This window comes from Nicotiana tabacum, chromosome 23 (assembly GCF_000715075.1).
Source record: "Nicotiana tabacum cultivar K326 chromosome 23, ASM71507v2, whole genome shotgun sequence".
In the NCBI taxonomy this organism is placed as follows: Eukaryota; Viridiplantae; Streptophyta; class Magnoliopsida; order Solanales; family Solanaceae; genus Nicotiana; species Nicotiana tabacum.
Window position 1 is genome coordinate 20537790 of NC_134102.1, and position 14121 is coordinate 20551910.

At 35.3% G+C, this 14121-nt stretch overlaps 2 protein-coding genes across 8 annotated transcripts; one reads left to right on the forward strand and one right to left on the reverse strand.

The window, feature by feature from the left end:
* The first annotated feature begins 234 nt into the window (after positions 1-234).
* On the forward strand, positions 235-4286 carry LOC107759182 (transcription elongation factor 1 homolog). 2 transcript variants are annotated; one of them, XM_016577062.2, is made up of 6 exons: positions 235-345; positions 438-483; positions 1764-1887; positions 2301-2371; positions 3578-3599; positions 3798-4286. In XM_016577062.2, the coding sequence occupies exons 3-6, from the start codon at positions 1775-1777 to the stop codon at positions 3880-3882; spliced, it is 291 nt and encodes a 96-aa protein (XP_016432548.1). In that variant the 5' UTR covers positions 235-345; positions 438-483; positions 1764-1774; the 3' UTR covers positions 3883-4286. The 2 variants fall into 2 exon arrangements, with proteins under 2 accessions (XP_016432548.1, XP_016432549.1); XM_016577063.2 differs by having other exon boundaries at positions 237-345; positions 1734-1887.
* Positions 4287-6626: 2340 nt separating this feature from the next.
* LOC107759183 (transcription factor VOZ1) lies at positions 6627-12301 on the reverse strand. 6 transcript variants are annotated; one of them, XM_075245417.1, is made up of 5 exons: positions 12068-12301; positions 11072-11333; positions 9742-9876; positions 7766-8282; positions 6627-7674 (listed from the first exon to the last, which is right to left on the reverse strand). In XM_075245417.1, the coding sequence occupies exons 2-5, from the start codon at positions 11297-11299 to the stop codon at positions 7121-7123; spliced, it is 1434 nt and encodes a 477-aa protein (XP_075101518.1). In that variant the 5' UTR covers positions 11300-11333; positions 12068-12301; the 3' UTR covers positions 6627-7120. The 6 variants fall into 6 exon arrangements, with proteins under 6 accessions (XP_075101518.1, XP_016432550.2, XP_075101519.1 ...); XM_016577064.2 differs by having other exon boundaries at positions 9742-9948; positions 12068-12297; XM_075245418.1 differs by lacking the exon at positions 12068-12301 and adding an exon at positions 11843-11985.
* Between the last annotated feature and the right edge of the window lie 1820 nt (positions 12302-14121).

Genomic DNA, 14121 nt, shown 5'->3' on the forward strand with positions numbered 1-14121 from the left:
TTTTTAAAAGTGTTTTTCTAAAAAATATTTTTGGAGAGAAACATTTTGTGTTTGGCTAATTAATTTGAAATGATAAACTACTTTTTTCTGCTTCTTAAAAATTGCTTTTAATTAAAAATATATTTTTTTTCTTCAAAAGCTTGGTCAAAAACTTTAACTTTGAGAAAAAAAACACTTTTGGTTAGGAAAAAAAGTTTTGACAAACAGGGTCAAAAAAGGTAGCGAAAAAAAAAAGAACAAAGAAAATAAAAGTATTAAATATATTTGTGATAAAAGGCCTTCGATGCCATAAATTGATGGCTGCTTTTCAGCTTCGTTGAGGTCAAGGGTTTCGAGTCTATAGCGGTAATTCCAAATTTCTCTATAACCCTTTTATCGAATTTCAGTTTCAATCTCTCTATGATTTAATTTATAAAGATTCAATTTTTATTTTGCAGATCACAAAAAAGGCGATTTTTATCTCAGCTGTTCAATCGATTTTAGGTTTGATTTCTCTTCCGATTTCTAAAGAACCAATTTGTTAATTTTCTCTATACCTCCCGATTTGCATATAATCACTGATTTTGTCGATCTTGCATATATGTATATGTAAAACTTGAAAGAAAATTATGTGCGCGCGCGCGCGTGGGTGTGTTCGTGCAAAATCTGTGTGTGCGCGCGTGCGTGTGCGCGTTGTGAAGATGTCTCTGCGTATGTGTGTCTCTGTATTCCTCTGTGTGTGTGTGTGTGTGTGTGTGTGTGTGTGTGTGTGTGTGTATGTTAAGAGGTGTATCCACTGCCTTTAGATGCTGGCTCTGTTGATTGATATGTTTGATTAACCTTTTGTTGTCATTCCAAAGTACCCTTTGTCTCTAATAAATCTTCTCTTGAAAAATCTGTTGGTTTGTTTCTGTTTCACTAAATACTAATGACCAAATTTCAGCTGTAAATTGCTCAGAGAGGACATCTTGATATTGCTGAACAAACTTTTTATCTAGCTTATGAATCAATTGTTTACTTTTATGCGCATGCTTGGAATTTCATGTCGTGGTCCAGTTCCCAAAAGCTTCTTTTCTTATAATGATAATAGCGGATAGGCAGCTTGCACACACCTCTACTATTCCTCCGGGTACTTGCTACCTCCCATACAGGTTTCGGGGTAACTCTGTCCACGAAGGCTTAACTAGATGAGAAAAAATCACTAGTTTTTTTTCTCTCTACTGGAGTTTGGTTCCCGAAAGCTTATTTCCTGGCATCCGACTTAATTAAAGGACATTCTAACAAGGCTTCAAAATGGAGTTCAACTATTTGAGGTCCTTCTGCTGCACTTTTTCAAATGTCTTGCAGTAGGATTTTTGAAAAGTTGAATGATTTTTGAAAAGTTGAATGTTCTTCAAAGTCTCAATTAGTATAGTTTTCAACTTGCATTCAGGGAATATGGAGCAAATTATACTTACAATTATAACTCTATGCTGGACCTCTCATCTTGCTGCATTATTATGCTTTCTTCAGGGAAAACGTAAGGAAGAAACACAAGCATGGGCATGTTTTATGTGTGAAATAACTCTGGATATATAACTATTTCCTTGCAAATATAGCACTACGTTAGTTTTCTGCTGCTATCTCGGTGCAATGAGCTATAGAAACTTAAAAACTCAATGTTTTAATCGATCAAATGGAATTAATTAAGATGGGATATAGAACAGCTGAATACCCACACTTCTTGTTAGTAATTTGTTTTTGACTTCTTGCAGCTGACTTGTGTTATTCAATGCGCTTTACAGTAACTTGAGCTATGGGAAAGAGGAAGTCAAAATCAAAGCCACCTCCAAAGAAGAGGATGGACAAACTTGATACTGTTTTCAGCTGTCCTTTCTGTAGTCATGGCACCAGCGTGGAATGTCGCATGTAAGTTAATTATAAAGTATTCTCATGTCCAAGTTGTTTTTCTGTGTAGGCATGGGATAGATTGAGCTTTCCCTCTCCGCCTGCTCAACACTTTAGACATTGTTAAATGCAGATGATAACTCCTAAAATTGTCCTTTAGAAAGGTCTTGCTGAATTATGTCACCCCCTTCTCCCTTCTTCCACCAGCAAAACTAAGGAGTGTAATAAGTTCCGTCATCCAGCTTTATACATGCCGTACCTGCAAGTTTTTACATGGAAGAGTTGAGTTGCATCTCTCGGTGTATTTTAAAATTTTCAAGTTTTCAACCCATCATGAAAAACATGCATTACTTCTCATTCTTGGCCAGCAATTAATTTAACTTGCAGTAGCTTTTGGCTCATTCTTATGACAAGTTCATCTTCCTTGTATTCAGTGATATGAAAAACTTGATTGGCGAGGCAAATTGCAGGATCTGCCAAGAGAGCTTCAGCACCACTGTCACAGGTATATCTGGACATTTGTTTTCTCGTGTATCTATTAATTTATTTACGCCTATGTTTTGTTATGTTACTTGATTAGATGATTAAAACCACGGGGCTGAAAAATTCAATGCGTAACTTGTAATGTTCATGAAAGATTAGTCAGAGAAATGGGACTAGGCGACTAGCTTATTAGAGTAATCTTTATCGATGTGTTCAATCAGTGGCATCAACAGGATTTTTCGTAAGCGGTGTCATACTTTAGAAGTGAACAAATAAACAAAACACTACTAACAACATCATATATAAAAAAAGAACACACTTTGAATCATATTAATAGAACACAACTCAAGTATATTACTACTACTTTTTTCGGTTTGTTTTTTGAAAAGTATTCAAAAATAACCTCATTGGAAATAATACTAAATACTATTTTTTCTATATAAAGTACCTAATAAAGCATTATCAAAAAAAAAGTACCTAGTAATCACTAAAAGTTCCTCATTTATTAATTTGACAAATTGTTCTGAATCAATTTCATTGGCAAGAAAGAAGATGAAAGCAAAAAGAAAAAGAATAACAACAACTAATCATGGAAGCAGCAGCATCCTTTTCAACTAGTTTAAATAATTATTGACACTAGAGTTCACAAAAGTGACTCATGATCAAATGGCTAGACGTTTTGTTATCTTCTAAGAGGTCAACGGTTCGAACCCTGCTCGACACAATGTAATCTGTTCTGTAAATGAGGGACAAAAATTTCGAAATAATAAATGAAGCTTCCAAGCTTCAAATCCACAACCTCTACTGGAAAACTGAGGCGCCTAGCCGAAAGAGCTACACAATTATTTATGCCAAGTGATATCACTTTGTTTTGTTTATCGGTATTTTTTCTGCCTTTTAATTATATATACATATTTGGTAAAATATTCGACCAAGTGGTGTCACGTGACACCCCTTGGCCTAAGGTGAATTGAAGGATCGGCTTTCTGTCAGATAAACTGCAAATTGCATTCGCTTATGTTAAGCCGAGTTTATGTTGACAAAAGATGTTGCCCTTTGCCTGCATTTGTCTTAATCTTTACCCGTTTAATGTCTCATTTAAGACCTGCTCACCTGCATACACAAGTATAGCTTCCTAACAAATTAAACATTCAATTGATGTCGGAAATTTCCATTTGGATGTACTGAGTTGGTTAACAAGTTTTTTTTTGTGTTTTTCTCCTTGCAGCACTAACAGAGCCTATTGATATGTAAGTGCACCTAACCTTGCCTTTGATTACTTCAGTGGTGGATGTAGTATGTTAGCCGTGGCTGTGGCAACCCCCGCTACCTTCAGCTTGAAATTATATAGAGTTGAACCATTTTAAGTAGTACATACTACTATACTAACTTCGCACGGATTTACTGTGAATTCTAAATCCGCTTCTGTTATTCTTTCCTCTTCTCAGATATAGTGAATGGATTGACGAGTGTGAACGAGTCAACAACTACGAAGAAGATGATGTTTCCTACAAGTTAGATCCTAATGAATGATCTGCTTCAAGATTGTGCAGACTGTTGAGTAGCCAGAAATGATTTAAAGCTGCTTTAAGCTTGACTTCAATTTTGGCAATTATTCATCGCAGTGCCTAAGAAGAACCTAAACTTATCCAGGCCTAATGGAGTCCAATAAGTAGCTCCATTTAAGAGGCTTTCTATGTCCAAATTGTTTGAAACAGAGTCAGTTGCTATCTTCTTTATGTTTTGCTCCTGCAATTATAGCTGTCTATATGAGATTGGCTTAATGATGTGAGCCTAATGTTAAGTAGGTTTATTTCTCCTATTACATGATGCCTAGGTACATGTTAAGCCCTTCATTACCCTTAGTAAGGGATGTAAATGGATACCGCTTCTGAAATGTTCCTTATATATGTGAATAAATAATCTTTTTAAAGAAACAATCAACAACCTAGTAAAATTCTACAAGTGGGGATAGAAACAACGTAACATGACCGTTTGAAACGAGAATTAATTATTTGTAGCTTATAGTCAGATTGGTGGCAAAATAGATAAAAGAAAATAGTTATTCATCCATAAAATAGGTTGGTTAATGAACTTTTTAAAAATGGATCAGATATGGATAAGATTCATATTATTTATTTAAACAATGGATAATTAATGAGTTTAACTTTTATATTTGTAGAGACTCAAATTGGGGGTTCTTCAAGTTTGGGAGATTGGATTCTCGAAAAAATAATCATATTCATATTATCTGTTGGTTAACTCATTTTTTATATGTATTGAATATAGATCGGGTTGGATAATTTATTCTTTTTTGCATTCTCCATTTTCGACCAGTTTTATATCCAACCCGACTCGCCCGTTTGCTATCCCTAGTCCCAAACAAGTAGAGGATATCTAACACCACTAAAAATATGCGTATCAGTTTGGTACAAAAAGGAAAGCATTAAACTCCACTGCCATGGATACGATCTCACTTACAAGTCGAAATGTGATTACAAGTTGACAGTGTTTAACCAATGATTACAGGGTAATCTGTTCAAATCTGGGATTGTTTTGTTGCATGTTAACCATATCTAACTTTAAGAGGTTACAGCTTTTTCCACAGCAAATATGCGCCAAGAATGTAACAACATAACATGTCCTTTTGAAACGAGAAATTACCATTATTGAGTTTTTATACACGCTTGATCCTTTTTTAACTATTATTTTTTTTAAAATAGCATCATTTATTATTTATTCCATAAAGAGTACTTTTTTTTCATTATTAGCATAATATAAAAATGATGGTCAACATTTAATAAGTTAACTGACTCACTAATCACGAGAATATTTTTTTTGTCCATCTCCATTCTCCCTTTCCAACATTTATCTCTTCACTCCATTTTTGAAAATCTAATTCATATGTGAATGCCACCTAAATTCAAGATGTATTGATTTATACGTCTTTTATACTTTGTATATCAAGTATCACTTTAATTCAAAATATATTTTTATGTATATAATTTTTGTATATTTATTTGTGAAGTGCCATCTTATTTTAAGATGTATTTTTAATGTATATTTTAAATATATTTTATATGTCAAGTGCCATTTTAATTCAGGATATATATATATATTGTATATTTATATGCCATCTTAATTATATTTCTTTTGGATTAACGTATATATATTTCTTCTTTTGTATATTTATATGTCATCTTAATTATATTTTAAGATATATTTTAAGATATAAGATTTTATCCACTAATTATTCGTAGCAACTATATAATTCAATTGCTTTAAGGTTAATTTCATTTTTTTGCTCTTTATAGTTATAACGTCTATATATATATATATATATATATATATATATATGTATATATATATTAAGAATTTATTATATTTCTTTTAAATTGTGACAGTTATGTAAAGTTCCCTTTAGCTTATAGTACGATTCCCCTATGTCTTTGAACAACAGGCTTAACAAATAATGAAGGGAGTGTATTGAAGGAAATTTGCAAGAAATGCTAGCATATTAAGTGTCCCGACTGACCCTAAAATCAAACTTTTGCAATCATTTAGCAGTAGTATTAACAGGGTAAATTATTCATTTATTAGGAGTAACATAACCAATACCATATTTAGTAGTTTTTAGTTACTTTGTACAAAAGCCATCATAACTAATGTAATGTTTGGTTGCTTTTTCCATTGGGGGTATAAGTAATACATGGATAAGTTACGACAAAATGTATTATTTATGCAAAGTAGAATGTGAAATAACTAATATATGTATTAGTAATGTATGGATTAAGCAATCAAATGACCAAAAAAACCCTCATATTTATTTTAAACTACAACTTTTATAATTAAAATAAAGTAAATATTTAACAAAAATAATCTCTACATTACAATCTATAAATTCGTAAACCATGCATTACTAATCTTTACACAACTAATCCCTTCATAATTAAACCATGCATAACAAAATCCTGCATAACTAATCCATGCATTATTAATCCCTACATAACTCTAACCAGCAGCCAAACGAGCTTATGCACTGCCAAAGTCCTATACAAGGACAAAAAAAGTCCAATACAAGGACTAAGATTAGACCAAACTCTTATGCTGAACATGGTTATAAAGCTAATCAAATAACCATTCAAGATAGATACACTTAAAATCAAATCTAGATGGATTAAGATTAGAATTTAAAATCTAGATATCAATCTTGTTTTCAGAAGAAAAAGGAAACGAATTGTCTTCTACTTGAGTGTAGGCCTACAAGAACATAGTTACCAAAAAAGTACATAAGAACATGTATCTGATTGCCTGATTGGGCTTCAAATAATGTTTTACACCAAATAGAGCCTCAAACCATGCATTTAATCATACCTACAATGTAACCATGTAAAATAGCAGCAGATCTTGAAGAAAATGACAATTACAAATTACCATTTACATGTGGTCACCAAGTCTGACAATATAACATCAATACATTTAGTGTCAACTTGGCTCCAAAATATGTAAATGAGAATACCAAGTAAATTGGGTTTTCATTTTCAAGCAGTAAAATGTGCTCCATAATTAGATGAGACCGCGTCTCAGATGACAATGAAAAATTGACCACAAGCCCATGGAAATGGGAGGCATCCCGTTAGCCCTGACTAAATAAGTAAGCAGAAGCCGAGCAACTTGCCCACCAACATGATTTTTGAGTCTAAGATAAAACTGGTGTATAATACACAGGCGAAAAGCCTCTTGTTTGAAAAGCATCGATGCATGCATCTAATTAGGTAATGAAGTAGCCATCCAAATCGTCTACAAGATAGTCATAAGATTCGCCGGTCCCATAATCAAACCCTTCACAAGTTAGAACCATTGGAATTGGAGCAGCTTGAATGTTTCCCACATTCTTCAAACTAGCAGCCTTTGATCTGCCCTTAACAGTTCGCTTGTTGTCCAAAGGAAATTCAGCAGTAAGTCTTCCCATTTGCTTTTGCAAATCAGAAACAGATACATTGGTTACCTTCCCTTTGGGGATTTTTTTCCCATCAACAAGTTTCAGTTCCAATCTGTACAAGGCACATGCATCGTACTTGTTAATCTCATACTCGTAAAGATGCCATTCCAGATTTTTCATCGGTTGTGGATCCATGTAGTAGGACCTTTTCAGCCCTCCAAATTCATTCATCATTTGCTTCCTTGACTCATGCCAACCCCGTCCATTATAATCCGGCAATGACCTCTGCTTTCTGTTTCCACTTTCAAACGCTCGTCGAGGCTTATCAAAGAAAAGCCACTCCCTAATTGTTTCACCTTCAACAACTTTCAGATCAAAGAGCTCTGCAGAAGCATAAGCAAACCAACAGATATCAGATTTAACAAATAAAGAAAATCCGGCTATGAGAATAAAGAAATGCCACAAAACTCTTACCGGGTGCATTCCAGGGGGACTTTGCCGTGGCAGCACCCTCGCACTCAGGAACACCAACATCTTTTCCATGTGCTTTTGCACCAAGAGCTTGAAAAAGCAAGTTATCTTTTAAGCCAATACCCATTGGCCGAACAACTGGAGGCCTGCCGAGATAACCTTCATTAGGTGCAAGAGAAGCATGATAGTCACTGCAGTAGTCTTGAGATTTCTGACACCAGTCTGACCCCATTGCAGGTCGGGGGCAATCCCAGAGTGCACATTTCGGCCCCAGGAAAGCAGAGGCTGGAGGACTAATATGAATAGGAGGCAAAGCATCCTCTAGGCAAAGATTTAGAGCATCAAATCCAGGTAAGTACTGCTGATCGTATTCTTGATGCAAATCAAAGGAATGGTAATCCAATTGGGTTGCAATGCCAAGATTGTTAATTCCCGCACTGTTAACCACTGAAGGCAAGCCTTTGCATTGATCAACCAACTGGAAACCTTGCTCATGCAGCACCTGAGTTGCATTGAAACCCTACAGCAAACAAATTGCTTAACAGGTAAGATTTAATTGATCACCTTAACAGGCTTGCTAAACTAGCAGAAAAACCAAAAATTGCAAAAAGCCTAATCTTAACTTCTTAGATATCAACCAACAAAGGAGAAAAACAAGAAAAACTATCTGAAAAGAGGGTCAGGAGTCTATTTACATAAATGAAAAACATGAAGTAGAGGATAATGGTTACGGGGAAAGATCAGAAAAGATTGGACTGACAACAGCATTAAGAGAGCTTCAAGCAAGATAACAGTCATGACAGACATCTATATAAGGGCTACAAGACCAGCAATATTACTTACGAGGGAATGTCGGGGCTTAGAGGGCCCACATATCTCCAAGATGAGCATTTTAAAAATATAAATGTTAAGATGGAAGTCCAGACATAAGAAAAAGGACAAGATTACAAAAGATCATATCCATTATCCGCTGGTCTGTAAGTGTGACGCTATGATGATTAAACATGCTACGGATGACGAGATAGACCAAAAATCATATGAAGGAATATTGCGTTAAAAGACCCACAATCGCTCGGAAGCAATGCAAACTCACCTAAACACCACAACGCAACACAAATATAGGCAATACCAACAAGTTGAAATTAAGGATTAGTTATTGGTAGCAATGTAATTAAAAGCCATCGCCTTGTCACTTAAAGCGATGAAGCGAAGCAAAGGGTTATCGCTTCATCAATGAAGCTACACATCAAAGAAGTATGCATTTCAGACAATGAGACGTAAAGTGGTCCCAGTAAGAAGCGATTGATTCTTTAAATCTCAACTTTGAGAAGTTGGTTTAATATCTATATTATAATACATTGAATGCTGAAATTAGTTATGTAAATAGCAATTTGATTATTATGGTACTAAATACATATGAGTTTTGATGTTTTTAAATCTCATAACTTGTGCGTTTTACTTCAAAAATGCATGCACTTTACTTTTCATGTCAAACCCAAAGAAACATGTAGCTTTGTGCGTTTTTCGCGTATAAAAACACTGATTGTTACACTTAAATTGCACCCGGTTTTGCCAACTCAGTGTAGGATAAGTGCGAGATTTAGAAAAACCCTAGTTTCTCAGTGTCCAAGTTGCCTTAAAAGACAAGTTTTTTAGTACTAGAAAGAAACTGAATAGTGCATAATGGATATAGAGGAATCATACAGGAGACTGACTAGTTTGGGTTGAAATATAGTTGATTGATATATATGGAGGAAAGGATTTCCAAATCCTAGATTAGCTGGATATATCAACCGAAGCACAATGTGGCTCTAAGTGATATCTAGTGAGGTGGTGAAACTCCTTAAATCAAAATGGCATGGAAGAAAAAACCAGCTACTGCTGGGAAACTTTTTAACATATATACTAAGAGCAATCTGGAGAAGCATCCAAGAACCAAAACAAATTGCACAAGATGAAATTACAAGTAAAATGCATACCTCTTGAAAATCAGTAACACTAACTTTTTGAGCATCAGGCTCAGGCTTAGGCGCAGCTAATGCACTGGTCGCATCATCTTCTTCCTCACCAAGTAACAGTCTATAGATGTCCGATGATGAAACAAGGCTTCCTCCCTGCAGAGTCCCCCATGAATGTAAAACCCGTAATTGTATATCTCTACACCACCAATACTTGAAGACAGAAGCCTACTTAACAATATTACATTTACATTAACGAATCTACCAAAAACGAAGACAGGAAACATAAGTTCACACATAGCCTACTATACTCATAAATACTGTCTTTTGATTAACACAGTAAGACTGATTTGCAACTTGTTATAAACCTAAATTTTCTATAACCATGTGCTCAAGCATGCGTCAAGATACAACATCATTAAAAATAGGGGCGTTCGGTACTTCGGTACGGTATTTATGAATTATGGTTTGGTATATCAATTGTGCATACCAAATACCGTACCAAAGTAGTTCGGTACGGTTCGGTACTTTCTTGTTTGGTTCGGTACAGTTTCGGTATCGCACCGTCTCCATCTAACGTGACAAGAAGTGGCACTGGCCTTGGAAACCGCATATATATAGTTGAAAAAACTTATCATTTCATTGCACTAGCAAACAGTTGGGCTTGGGCAGAGAAAGCTTGTCATAAAGCGAACCAAATCTTAATTAAGAGTAACATATATTGCTCCAGTTGAGAAAGTTTTCGAAGCACAAGTTCTTAGTTCTGATTAAGAGAACGATTTTCATCTCCATTCGCAAGCTGAGCTGCTTTGAGGCAGCACTAAACAGACGCCAGATTGGGTTAGGCTGGGAAACAACGGAAAGATAGTAAGGGACTGGGCTTAGTCTTATTGGGTTAGGCGTTTAAAATTTTGGGCTAGGCCGATGGGTAGTGTAGGACTGAATTATACCGAAATACCGAATAAACCGATACCGAAATACCGAATTAATTCGGTCCGGTTCGGAATTCGATTTTTCGGATTTTATGCCCACCCAGATTAAAAACACAAGCTTACATATAAGAAGATATGTCAACATGCAAGAAGAATTTCTTGGCGATGCACACACCTGTATAAGAGTAAAATAATGAGAACTTCTAGTATATTTTATTTTTGTTTTTATTTTGTAAAATGTTGCCTACGATGAATTTAAATGAAGAGATATGGTCAGTGAGGATTCATATAGCCGACCCAACTCGTTTAGGAGAGAGGCATCGTTATTGTGATTGTAATGTGCGCACAATGGACAGGTACAAAAGTGTAAAAACTCTTGGGGTACTAGGACATAAAAGGGCATAAGTATTTGTTCTTGCCTGCAAAGAAGAAGCCGGGGATGGCTCATTGAGCTCAGCTTTCCATTCACGCAGCATTTGGTGGACTTGCTCTTCAAGCAACCCAACATCATAACTTCGGCTTTCCTTCCTTGCAGATTGTAGATTAGTTAACACACCTTGCAGATCATCGACACGGTTCTTTGCCCTGTCCTTGAAGAGCTGGTGCGATGCGGACTTGCACGCACCCCTCTTCGAAAGCTTCCTCATCCAATCAAACAGAACAATACCCTCAACTTCTCACCTGCAAAAACCAACAAGTAAATATACTTGGCTCTAAAAATCCTATTATGTTCTCAATTTCTCTTAAAATACATACCCAGCACAAAACCTAAGCCAAAAGTAACAAACAAGATATCGGTATTAATTTCCTGTTAGAAAACCAATACCTCAAGCGGAAAAAAGACCACAAAACCCAAAATTCACCATCAACCGTAGGGGCGGATGTAGGCTTTTAAGATATGGGTTCGGCAGAACCTAGCAGCTTCGGCCCAAATCGTGTATATGACATGTTAAGAAATTTATTAAATATGTACAAAAATTAAATTCAGTTACTAACAATCGAGGTAGTTGTCCTAGAATCCAGAACCATAAAGTTCAAATCATGGATCTGCCTCCAATAAAACGCAGTACTAAAATTCAAACACTAATTTCTAGTCAAAATCAAGTATTTCTCACAAGCACCAAAAGGAGCCCAATTATGACACAAACAAATTTTCCAAAAAAAAACCCAAATCAGTAATGAACGAGTACCCAAGTACTAAAACCTTCAAAATGAGCAAGAAAACTGGATTCTACTAAACCCCAAGAAAGCTACACGATCTTGATGTGGAAACAATAACTTACAAACCCCTAATTTTGGAATTTAAAAACAATTGCAGCATCAGATTCTACTCAAAGTTATGAATATATAAAGCACAAAAAGCAGAATAAAAAATGGAAATGGGTGTTTGGGTGGGGGGGGGGGGTGGAGTATACCTGTTAGCGGTTCTTGGGTAGAGAAGAACGAATGTAGGTGAAGATAGAAAAGAGTAAAGAGAGAGTGAGATGGCTAGGCCTCTTTCTATAGTAGGGATTTTTTGCTTATGTTAATTGTTGGAATTTTGATTTGAGATTTATGTGTTAGAACTAGAAGCAGAAGACTGGTTAGTGGTTTGTATCAAATACCTAAAGAATAAAAAGCAACAATCTGATGACAATTCATGTGTACGCGGCAAAAGCATGAGAGGAGGGGATATATGCTTTGCTTTTTTGAATTTCCTTTTATACCCACCAACCTACTTTTCTTGTTTAGAGTTTAAACCGGAACCAATATTTTGGGGGCAAATATCACTTTTAGCTTGGGGCCAAAATTATTTATATTCAGTATCTTTAAAAGTAGTAAATATAGCACCGGCTAGTCAGTTTTCGGATTGGTAATTCAAAAATAGTCAGCGTTTGCAAAGTCATTAAAAAATAGCCACTATTTTGCTGTAACACACACCGGTCCAGCATAATATACTGGATAGTGGTGCACATGTGTATGAACTTCCAGCATATTATGCTGGAACTCCAACACGCGGAAAGTTCCAGCATAATATACTGGAAATTGGAGCATTTGTGTAAGAATATACTAGAGTTTCAGTAGAATATACTGGAACTCCAGTATATTATGTTGGAATATTTTTTCGGATTTTGAATAGTGTCTTCGTTCAAATTTATCTTTACATGAAAAGTGGCTAAATTTCGATTACTTTTGAAACTTTGGCTATTTTTTAATTACCACTTGTAAATCCGGCTATTTTTGAATTTCGTCCATAAAAGTATATAAATTTATATTTTTTTGTATATAACATACATAAATTATATACACATACGTACATATATTAGACAGTATTATTTTATAGAATCTACACAATATTATTTTTTCAATATTTATTTTCACTAAAGGAATTTAAAATATAAATAATAAACACGCAAAAAAAAAATTAGATTGTATAAGCAGATTTAACATATTGGACGGCCACATGCTCTATGTTTCGAATCGGAGACCTTTGATAAAGTATGAAAAAGACCCCAAGAATGTTATTGCACCCCTCAATTGTTTCCTCATCCTTATCACATGAATAGGTGACTGTTTAATTACTCATGTGTTATTCTAAAATTTGTATTGGCACTCTATATTTTGATGATACTTGGTTCTAAAATAGTCTGATTTTCCAATATAAGGGAAACATAAGAATAGATTTAGACAAGGGATGGCAGGCAAAGGGACAGGCCTAGGGGTTTTTTTTTTTTTTTGGGGGGGGGGGGGGGGGGGGTGGGGGGGGGGGGGGGGTTACATTGGCTAGGGGAAATCACAAAATTTGAATCTTGTTCCCAATATGAAGTTTGAGGTCTACAATATCATGGTAGATTCTTACTCCTGTTATTGGAATGTCAATTCCTTTCTTAACACAGATGACAACCTATCCACTAAAAAATAAAAAATAAAAATATATATATATATATATATAACACACATGATAAATTTACAATAAACTAATGAATGGATGATATATTTATTTTATATAGCCATCCGTCGCCTAACAATGATTAATCAATACGTATTCTCCCCTAAATTTATCACTTAACTATTGTGAATTGATATAATTCAGTATAAACATCAAGTCTGATTAAGATTTTTTCATCTTTCTCTTGGATAAGCAAAAGAAGGCTTCTATCAGTCAGGGAATAAGCAAGGGAATAAGTTTATTACCAAGTTGGACAGATTCCTTGACACAGCCTTATTATAAGCAAGGGAATAAGTTTTGCTAGTTGTTTCAAATGCAATCTCGAAGGGCTACACGGCGCACGAAGCATTCCGTATTCACGCGGGATCCGGGAAGGGCCGCGCCCCTAAGGATGTGATATAGACAACCTATCATAATGCAAGCATTAGTGGCTGCTTCCACGGCTCGAACCCGTGACCTATAGGTCACACGAAAACAACTTTACCGTTGCTCCAGGATCACTCTCGCAATCTTGAAGGGCTGCAATATCACTAAATCAAA

Bases quoted from the DNA above. Each gene is read 5' to 3' on its own strand.
- LOC107759182 (XM_016577062.2), top strand. From the start codon at position 1,775: ATGGGAAAGAGGAAGTCAAAATCAAAGCCACCTCCAAAGAAGAGGATG. The intron at 1,888-2,300 runs GTAAGTTAATTA...CCTTGTATTCAG, and splicing joins ACCAGCGTGGAATGTCGCAT to TGATATGAAAAACTTGATTG. The intron at 2,372-3,577 runs GTATATCTGGAC...TTCTCCTTGCAG, and splicing joins CTTCAGCACCACTGTCACAG to CACTAACAGAGCCTATTGAT.
- LOC107759183 (XM_016577064.2), bottom strand. From the start codon at position 11,299: ATGAGGAAGCTTTCGAAGAGGGGTGCGTGCAAGTCCGCATCGCACCAG. The intron at 8,283-9,741 runs GTATGCATTTTA...TGTTTGCTGTAG, and splicing joins GTGTTACTGATTTTCAAGAG to GGTTTCAATGCAACTCAGGT. The intron at 7,675-7,765 runs GTAAGAGTTTTG...ATGCTTCTGCAG, and splicing joins GTCCCCCTGGAATGCACCCG to AGCTCTTTGATCTGAAAGTT.